Genomic DNA, 10,000 nt, shown 5'->3' with positions numbered 1-10,000 from the left:
CTGGTGTCCCTCATCACACACACAGCTGTGTTTCCCTCCGGGCTGATCCACACAGCGGCCACGGCCACACACACCGGGTCTGCTCTCACACACACCTCGCACTGCTGCGCACACACACACACACACACACACACACACACACACACACACACACACACACACACACACACACACACACACACACACACACACACACACAGATAAACACAGACAATACACACGCAAGATACAGACACACACACACACACACACAATACACCCGCATAAACACACACACACACACACACACACACAGAGAGACACACACTTTAGTTATGATCTTTTGCTCGTTTAAGAACTTTTTCATCACTTCCCTGATGTTGTAACTGTAACTAACACTGTTAAAAAGCTTGATTAATGATTGATAAGCTTGTTAAACTGTAACTAAAGCTGTGCACTTGAATCTCGATGAAGGTCCAAAACTACATGTTGTATTTCTTTAAGAATTCAACACTGTGATCTGAAATCTTTCATTTTAAGATTTAAAGAGTTAAAGAGTTAAAGTCTTGTAACTAAAATATAAAAGAAGTTGGAGTCTTTGCTCAGAGGCAGATTTCAGCTGGCAGTAAACTCAGGTGGAAATAGTTCACAGGTGTGTGTGTGTGTGTGTTTGTGTCTGTGTGTGTTTGTGTCTGTGTGTGAGTCTGTGAGTGTGTGTGTGCGCGTGCGTGTGTGTGTGTTTTTCTGTGTGTGTGAGTCTGTGTGTGAGTCTGTGTGTGTGTGTGTGTGTGTGTTAGGTATGTCTCCAGTAACTGAACACAGATGGCCTGCTCAGTGTTCAAATAAATCAGAAAACAGAGCTGAGGCGTCCTGGTGTCTCCTCGTTAACACAAACACTACATGACGTGGTTTTAATGTCCCTGGGCGGTCTCCAGACACGGTGCACTACATGTTCTCTACAAGTCTGTGATGGACTGAGACAAGAGTTGCACGCTAATGCTAATTCCAGTGTGGCCCTTAGCACTAGCGGCGCCAGGATTTTGATTGTAGGTCGGTGGGCCTCCAGAAAACTGGATGGGCCAGTTAAAATAAGCCAAAAAAAACGGGTTCCCCCTGCATACAGACAGACAGCCAGACACTAACGTTAACGTTAGCCTGACTGTTAGCCTACTTGCCTTGCTGGTGTGAGGGTATGCTGTTCATATTAGCTAGCTAATAGCTCCGGTCTGTGTCTGTGTCATTGAGCTTGCTTGAAAAGCTTGCGCGCAAATGTCATTCATTTCATTGGATCACTTGCTGGTGACGATGCAGCCTGTGGGCGGGCTTAAGAGTCCACACATGGGGTAGAAGCCGCTGATTGGCTGAGAAGATTTCACTCAAAGCTTTCCTTGAGCTGCTTATTGGATGAACTGCTAGAATGAAAATCACTACTCACTACTCACTATAGGCCTGCATGCTTTCAGTCTGCTGGTACTCACTCTGGACTCGGGCCGGCCGGGCCGTCGGGCTGACAGCTGGTCTCTGCAGAGGAGGGAGCTCGGCGCTGGGCCTGGACCCACGCTCGGGGCTCTGTGGCTGGGCCGGGGAGGGCTGATCGGGCCGGGCCACAGAGGAGCCTGCTGAGGGAGAGAGAACCAATCAGATTTCGGACTGCTTTCCGGAAGTAACGTGTTGTTACGTCCATTCGCTTTCAGAGCCTCCGTTACCTTAGTCTGGATCAGCGAAAGTACATTTCACAGGATAAAGCCTGACATCCGGCGCGTGGATCACTGCCGGATGTCAGGCTTCAGCCCTCACGTTCTGCCCTCTCTGTGTGTTTCCGTTCTCAAACTACATTCTCTTCAGGAAACAACAAACTTTGAGCTAGCGAGCTACACACTGAAAATATCAAATTATGAAGAAAATGTGGATGGTGCAACAAGTCAGGTCTGCTTGGTTCTTTCAGGGAATGATTGTAAAGATTTATAAAGAATATGTTTAGGGTGTTTCCTCTCTAACTGGGAGGTTTTGGGACTGATTGGTGACACAAATGTTCCACCAAAACAAGTTCCTTCCTGAGACTATTTAGCAGAGCCACTGTCGCTGCGTCTGGAGCTCAGCGCCACCCAAGACCGTTGTGATTGGTTTAAAGAAATGCAAACAACCCAGAGCAGTGCTTTCTTCTCCTATCCCAGAATGCATCTGTGGTGTAGCCAGACCTTCCTCCACAGCGCTGTGGAGCTAGAGCTTGAAATCAAAGCACTACCGTTACCTTGACTCCCGGTGGATGGAGGCTGGGGTTTTGGTTGGGTTGTGATCGACGGGGCAGGGTCGGGCCGGTTCTGTTGGGGCCCGGCTTTGCCTGGAGTCTGGGATTTGTCCTGGGCGGCTGAGGTGCCGGAGCCGCCGGGCTGCACGGGCCTTGGGGACGGAGAGACGCCCGGCCGGGGCTGGGGCTGAGGCTGAGGCTGGGGTGGACTGGGTCTGATGTGGGTTCTGCCGGAACCAGCTGATCCACTACTGGATCCGACACCTGAAGCAGAACTCAGTGAAGGATTCGCTCCCATTGCTGTGGCTCCAGAGGAAGAGGGTATCTGCTGAGACCTGGACCCAGAACCTGGACCTGACAGGGGGGAGAGGTGGATAGAAAGTTGTTCATAGGTACATGACGCATTCAAATCCGAACGGACGCATTAACCTCACAGTCGACGCACCCTATTTCCCCCCCGATAATGTGACACTGTGAACATCAAGGGCCCTATTTTAAGGATCTAAGCGCACGGCGTGAAGCGCCTGGAGCAGGTGTGTTTAGGGCGTGTCCAAATCCACTTTTGCTAGTTTTAACGGCGGTAAAAAAGGGTCCGTGCGCAGGGCGCCTGGTTCTAAAGGGTTGTACATAGTGTCTTCATTAATCAGAGGTGTGTTTTGGGCGTAACATGCAATCAACCAATCAGAGATCATCTCCCATTCCCTTTAAAAGCCAGGTGCGTTTGGACCTTGGAGCATTGCTGTTATGGTGGAGGATTTGCACCGGTTTCCTCTATGTTGATTTTGTAGTGGCGGCCCGCCATGGCAAAATTTCTGCCGCCACAGTATCAGCAATGGGGCAGATGCACAATGTAGTCGCGGTTACCTTTTAAATAATCCTGTCGACGCATTGGCTGCCGCTCACATTGCAATTTAACAACAAGTAGCACTATTCAGAGGTTATTGGACCCGTCCAGATTAACTCCACATACTGTTGAGTTGATGGAGTTTATTGTCAAAACGTTCGCTTTCTTCCGAGTCGACTATTAAACGAACCGCTCCACCATAAACGTCACCGCGGTCATTTCAACAATCACGACTACACACTTGGTATTATGGTAAATAAACGCAAATGGACACTGACTCACTCACATCACTGGGATGTTTTGTGTCCTGATGATCAGTTTGCAACTAAATCACACAGAATTCCGTATGATAACATCAGTCAAAAACGACGAGTGTGAATTTTAAAAGGCTGCATGAATTTAAAGTCAATGCAAAGACTCGATTGGATGCAAATTCATCAGCAAGGAAACACAGCATTCCTTAAAGGTGCCCTGCCATACAAAATCGTTTTTACTTGCATTTTTTGAAATCTGTCAGGTCCATATGTGTTTGTGTTATGTTGTGAATGTGAAAATTAACTGCTACCTCCTCTGTCAGCTCTAGCCACTGAACAGAAATAAGCAGAGAAATCAGGCCAATTACAAAAGCTGGTCAGTCTGACATCATGTTGCCTGAGCATCATGAACTCGCCCAGTTGGGCTGGGTAAAGGATTCTGACAGCCATTGGCTAGCTGTTAGCCAATCAGATTCAAACAGCTTAGCTTGTTGAATATTAATGAGAATTGGCACAAATCGAGCTGAGTCTTCCTGCAGGCTTTCTATACCACGCTAGAATGGCTTGAAACAAGGTAACCAAGGCATTTTTTCCACCATAAAATGTTACAGAGTCCATGGTAGAACTTCAGACATTACCACAAAGTCATGAAATACGTGTGGCAGGGCACCTTTAATAAATGCACTCTGACGATTTCCTGAAAACAACTTCTCTTTGTGTGCTGTGACTGTTAGCTTTAAGGGGCACATGTTGGCAACATTAATGATGATATCGTTCTGACTGCCACAGTTATTCGCACTTTGTTTCTAAGAAATAAGCGTTTTTTTCCCCTCCCAGTCAGTTTGATGGATCGCTCAAAAACACTACAATACCCATGACCCTCAGCAGCTGTTTCCATGGAGAAGAAGCCAGTCAGAGGTGTGAATTAAAACTCTTTGTTGTTGCAGTTGGGAAAAAAAACCATAGTCGCTATATTTATCTACAAGCGACCCGTAATTCACAGACTTCATGAACCTTTGACTTTTTAACGAAGAACCAGATATTTTCTAGCACAGTTGTTAATGGTGAGCTTTTTGGTGGTACCCTGGTGATCCTGGTTCCCGTGAGGTACCAGTGCAGCTCCGCGGCCCCCCAACTGCTCGGCCACTCTCTGGTTGAACTGCAGGGCTGAAGCCGAGTAGTGGTACCCGGGCCCGGCCGGACAGATCTCCTTAAAAGCCACTGCAGGAGGACGAAGGAGACAGAGAGATACGAGTTAACAGTCTGAAACTAAATGTCCAGACAACTCCATGTGTTCATCTCCAGCAACACTTTGGGCCCTATTTTAACGATCTAAGCACATGGTGTGAAGTGCCTGGCGCAGGTGCGTTCAGGGCGTTTACGTTTCCACATTCAAGCCAATCTGAAATTTTTACCAAACACTTAATTTTCTGCATTCTGGTGAATTTTTCTGCAACAATTTATGTTGCAAATCTCTTTATTCATGGAAAAGATTTTTAGAACAATGGTTGCCAAATAAAATATGTGACATAACTCTTCAGTCTCTTGAATAAATCATCTCTTTGTCCGCTTAACGAAAGCATGCTATTGTAGCAGGCTAGTGGCGTTATATTTATCAGCTGGCTGGCATGTAAAAGGTTAGATTGCCAGCCAGATGTAGCTGGTCCCTGGTAGTCTGGATCAACGGAGGTACATTTCCGGGATAAAGCTACCACAAAAAACTATTGACCTATCAAGCTATATGCTAAAAATGTCTTGTTTTGATGAAAATGTGGATGGTGCAGGCCTGCTTGGTGCTTGGTGCATCTATGGTGTAGCCAGACCTTACTCAGCGCTGTGGAGATAGAGCTTGCTATGCGAGACCAGGTCCCTGGTAACCAACCTGAACCAAAGTAGGGACACCTCTGGCAGTCAGGTCCCCAGGCTTTGCCGACTCGGCTGCAGCAGCAGATCTGTTTGGTGATGTTCCTGAGGATGGGCAGGGAGCAGGAGGACCGACCCTGACCCGAACCCAGGACCCGGTGACACTGACCCTTCTCCTCCGATATCACACTGGTGGCTGAGGAGGACACACAGAACGGGGCACGCTTTACAAAAAGGACATCCTGGATCTGGTTGGATTGGGAGTCCAATCGGACTTCAAGCAGAGCGCTGCATGCAGAATCAACACATGCCGTTCCATTAAAACCAACGGAGAGACATTCAAGCGGCCTCGGCGGAGACTCGACACAAATCAAGCAAGCTCTGACATCACAGTCCCCCAAAACTTCCCTGTGGATTGATTGAATGTGAGGAAATTTAAGGAATCAGAGCCAGTGAGCTCTCGGTGAAAAAATTAATCTGATAAATCCTTCTTAAAGCCACCAGACTTCTCCTTGTAGAACACGGGAGTTGCTGCTCTAGTCGCTTGGTTAGTTTGTGTTATTGTGGGACTTTGGTGTTAGTTCGGATTCACCAAAGTGACACAATAATAAACTAACAAACTAAGCGATGGAGGGAGCGGTGGAGCAGCAACCCTGTATCCTGGGAGGTGAAATGACTTTGAGGAGAAGCAGAGATAGCGGCTTCAGTTCCCCGCCGTAAAGGGCTGTCTGACAGCAAGGTAAATTGGGAAAAAATATTCTAAAAAAAACGTCCACTTAAAGGGTTACTTTGCCAATTTTAAACCAGTTCTGTGTCACGGCAGTGTGTGCGGAGGAACGGCTTCCCTCCATGGCACCAGCTATTAGTTTCGTTAGTCTGAGGCTATGTTCACACTTGGCGACTTTTTTGACAAGAAAAAAGTTGACTAGGGTGCTTTTGTAGTTAAAAAAAAAGAAAGAAAAGCTGGCAGCGTTTTGGTTTCAATTAGCAGCCGAGAGCATCTTTTGTTGCTATAACAACAGCTACTGCTACATTATCCTAGAGCGCTATGTGGAGCGGTGTTAACATTAGATAAACAAAGTGGTGGAGTGAGATAGAGAAACAACAGAGACAGAGAGAGAGAGAGAGAGAGAGAGACAGACAGACAGACAGACAGACAGACAGACAGAGAGAAAGAGAGAGCGAGCGAGAGGGAGAGAGAGAGGTGCTAACGTTAGATAAAACAAAGTGGTGGAGCGAGCTAGAGAAAGAACAGAAAGAGAGAGAGAAAGAGAGAGAGGTGCTAACGTTAGATAAACAAAGCCAGTTCCCTGAACACGGAGTACCCGGTCATATCATACAACCTCGCTTGGAGTGGGAACACACTAAAGAAACGAGACGTAATACGTCTCCATAACAACAGACATTTCTACATCACTGCAGCGAGAGGACAAGTTAAACCACTGGATTTTCAGGGAGGGTGGGTTCTGTTACTCTTGAATAAAAGCCTGTTAATCAGGTAATCAGGAAAAGTCACAGACAGACAATCGGACGGTTCTCCTCATCGAAAGGACAAACAGACAGCCAACACAGCTGAGTACAAACAAACTCACACAACGAGCCAAGACAACAATGTTAGAGTTGAATCAGGCCGGCCTGGACGGACGGAGCAGCCCTGTCTCCTAGAAATTCACTCTATAAACTTTATAAACTACAATCCTGCTTCAGAAAATACTAATTCTTTATATCAACACAATTGGAAAGTTTTTTTTTTTTTTTTTTCTTTTAGGTTTGTAATTTTTCCTCAAAATTTCCGAAGAAGTTTCCTGGATAGAAGTTTGTAATTTGGTGCCAATGTTAATTCACCCTTGCGTTGTCCTCCCATCGACCGTGCAACTTTTTGTTTTTCTGGGTCGAAATTGCAACATTTTGTTGTTCTTTTTCTACACTTTTTGTCGATTTTCTTCCAATTATTTTGTCACTTTTTTAGGCTTTTTTTATTATGTTTTTGTAAATTTTTTAACAAGTTTTTCCAATGTTTGTTTTCTCACTTTTTTCTCATGCCTGGTCACACACTGCTGTGGTATGGCGTCCCATTCTTCAACCAGCAGTCCTGACCTCAACCCCATTGGACACTTGTGGGATCGGCTTGGGCGTGCTGTTCGTGCCAGAGTGACCAACACAACCGTGTTGGCTGACTTGCGACAAATGCTGGTTGAAGAATGGGATGCCGTCCCACAGCAGTGTGTGACCAGGCTGGTGACCAGCATGAGGAGGAGGTGCCAGGTTGTTGTGGCTGTGTATGGTTCTTCCACATGCTACTGAGGCGCCGGTTTGTGAAATTAATAAATAGTTAAATTGCCATTTGGCAAATATTTTAATGGGCACAACCCACATACTCAGCTCTGTTTCTCATCCCACAAATGCATGTTCCTTACAAATGGGGCACCATTTGTAAGGGAACTAAACAGGCTTTCCAACGGTATAAGATTTATTGCCAAAAAGCATTGTTACCACAGAGACATAATCAACCAAACACAAATGTCCTTACTTTTGGTGTAAAGTTTAGAAAGAATCCAACAATATAAAATGTAACTTTTCCTTGAACAGTCCTTCCAGAAAAATGCTGAGTTTTTTTGTGATTGTTGCGGGGCAAAAATCCTTGATTATGCAGCACGTTTTCTTAAAAAAATGCGACGGAATATGAGGGATACTTATGCAATTTTATGCGATGAAATTGCAGGAACTTGCAAAAACTGCGGTTTGATGAAAAAGAGAAAACGGCTTCATCGCGGGGGTTTGCAGCTTTTCGATGATGTTCACGTCGCGTAATTAGGTCACTTCATAACGTTCCCATGGCAACAGGGGAAAATGGCTGCTCTTGTGTGAAGTAAACGCAACATTTTTCAGCTTTCTGCTAAGATATATTATGTGACTGTTTTGCAACGAAAATGCGGGGATTATGAAATCATGCAAGCCCTGCATATTTTGCGAGGAAATCTGCAATTTATGCGGCGAAAGTGCGGCGTATTTGAAAAAATGCCCTGCATTAATATGCTGAATCACATTTTTCTGGAGGGACTGCTTGAAACTAAGTACTTATTTTCTCTAAACATTGGAACCAAATGTCTTGGTCTTTCTGGGAAACTTCGTGGGAAATCAGAGGAAATGATTCAGAAGTTACCGACCGTTAGAGGAAAGGGTTAACGTACGTTACGTAGGTTTTTAAGGAAGGCATTTTGCAAATGTTCACACAGAAGGCTTCTGTTCCTTAAATCTCCGCTTGTATGATTCAACTTTTATGAGTTATGTTAACAGTCACAGTTAGGGAAAGATCAGCGTCTTTGTGAAATGTTTAAGAAGTCAACAGGGTGACAGTTGAAGTTATTAACATTTACGCAGCTTGACTGTTTTGATTTTGTCAAGACAGGAAAACTAACTGTAATTTCTAGGAGACAAATTAGGGACGAAGAGGACAGAAAACAACAGATCTCGCTCACAAAAAGAGCATTTCACTCTGCGGACAAGACAAACACACACACACACAGTGACAGACAGACAGACAGACAGACAGACAGACAGACAGTATATAATATATGTACACACCCCTCCACAAGCGTTTCCAGCCAGTTTGGAAGCAGCAGAGAGACGAGACGTTGTCAGGCTTAATAAATCAGCTGAGATTAGAGCGTTGTCATTGGTTGCCCTGCGGACCAGCATCCTGCAGCGGACCCCTAACCCTCCTCATCCTCCTCTTCCTCCGCCTCTTCAACGAATGCCAGTCGGAATAAGCGGAGCGCCGGTCAGGCTTCACAGAACCCATCTGAGCACCAAACTTCGCCCACGTTTTGGCTGCTCTGCAGCAGGACAAAGAGTCCCGCTGACTTCACCCAGGACAAAGAGCCCGTTGAGATGCTGGCTGAGTCCAGACAGAGACGTCTGTCGACTTCCACAGCTTTCACAAGAACTACGCTTTCCTGAACACAGACTTTACGTTTTCTGCAAAACACAGAATAGCCTACAACACGGGGCCGTGTAACACTCATCAGTTCAATTTTCGGACATTTGGAAAAACTAAAAAAGGGGTTCAAATATCCAATTTTTTTCCGCCTTGACAAATTAAAAAAAATGTATCTTTAACCTGTTTTTCCAATTTTCAGTTTTTTATTCAGAGGATCAGAAATTTAGAAAATTACAAAATTGCGTCCGGGCTCCCCCCCCCCCCCACTCGAGCACAGCAGCCAGACCTAAAGACAGAATGAGAATGGACGACGCGTTTGAAGTCGAATATCCAAAAACATTCAGCGTAATAATTGGAGCCCAGACACAATTTTGTAATTTTTCTCAATTTCTGATTCCTGTGAATAAAAAACAGAAAATAGGAAAAACAGAAAAAAAAAAATTTAAATTTGATATTTGAACCCATTTTTCTGTTTTTCCAAATGTCCGTTAGTGCTTAGAAAATTGAACTGATAAGCGGTACACTGACCAACACGGGGCCACTGCCTATTTTAACCCTTGTGTTGTCTTCCTGTCCAACGTGCAATTATTGTGTTTTTCTGGGTCGAAATTTCAACATTTTGTTGTTCTTTTTCTACACTTTTTTCGACGTTTTTGTCGATTTTATTCCAACTTTGTAACAAGACTTTTTTTTTATTTTTTTTTTTATACTTTACACGTTTATTTCACACGTCATCCATGTATCATTAAAAACAATTTCATGTTTTTGTCAATTATTCAGTCGCTTTTCCCGTTATTTTTTGGTCCTAAGTTTTTGTCACCTTTGGCGATGTTTTTGATGGGTTTTTTTGGTGACTTTTTTCAAAAAATAGT

At 44.9% G+C, this 10,000-nt stretch overlaps 2 protein-coding genes across 4 annotated transcripts in view; both read right to left on the bottom strand.

Moving 5' to 3' along the window:
* The window catches only part of LOC120571101 (zinc finger protein 664-like), a 416,820-nt gene that overhangs the window by 132,014 nt on the left and 274,806 nt on the right, over nucleotides 1–10,000 (bottom strand). The gene's annotated exons all lie outside the window — the stretch shown is intronic.
* The window catches only part of LOC120570706 (latent-transforming growth factor beta-binding protein 2-like), a 47,665-nt gene that overhangs the window by 25,170 nt on the left and 12,495 nt on the right, over nucleotides 1–10,000 (bottom strand). The window contains 5 exon segments of the mRNA XM_039819184.1: nucleotides 1–104; nucleotides 1,458–1,595; nucleotides 2,231–2,581; nucleotides 4,409–4,546; nucleotides 5,208–5,384. The exon segment at nucleotides 1–104 is cut by the window's left edge and continues 28 nt beyond it. Coding sequence (XP_039675118.1) covers nucleotides 1–104; nucleotides 1,458–1,595; nucleotides 2,231–2,581; nucleotides 4,409–4,546; nucleotides 5,208–5,384 — 908 coding nt within the window.

This window comes from Perca fluviatilis, chromosome 2, assembly GCF_010015445.1.
Source record: "Perca fluviatilis chromosome 2, GENO_Pfluv_1.0, whole genome shotgun sequence".
NCBI classification, from domain to species: domain Eukaryota; kingdom Metazoa; phylum Chordata; class Actinopteri; order Perciformes; family Percidae; genus Perca; species Perca fluviatilis.
Note: the sequence above shows the minus strand (reverse complement) of the source record. Positions and strands in the feature narration are given on the sequence as shown.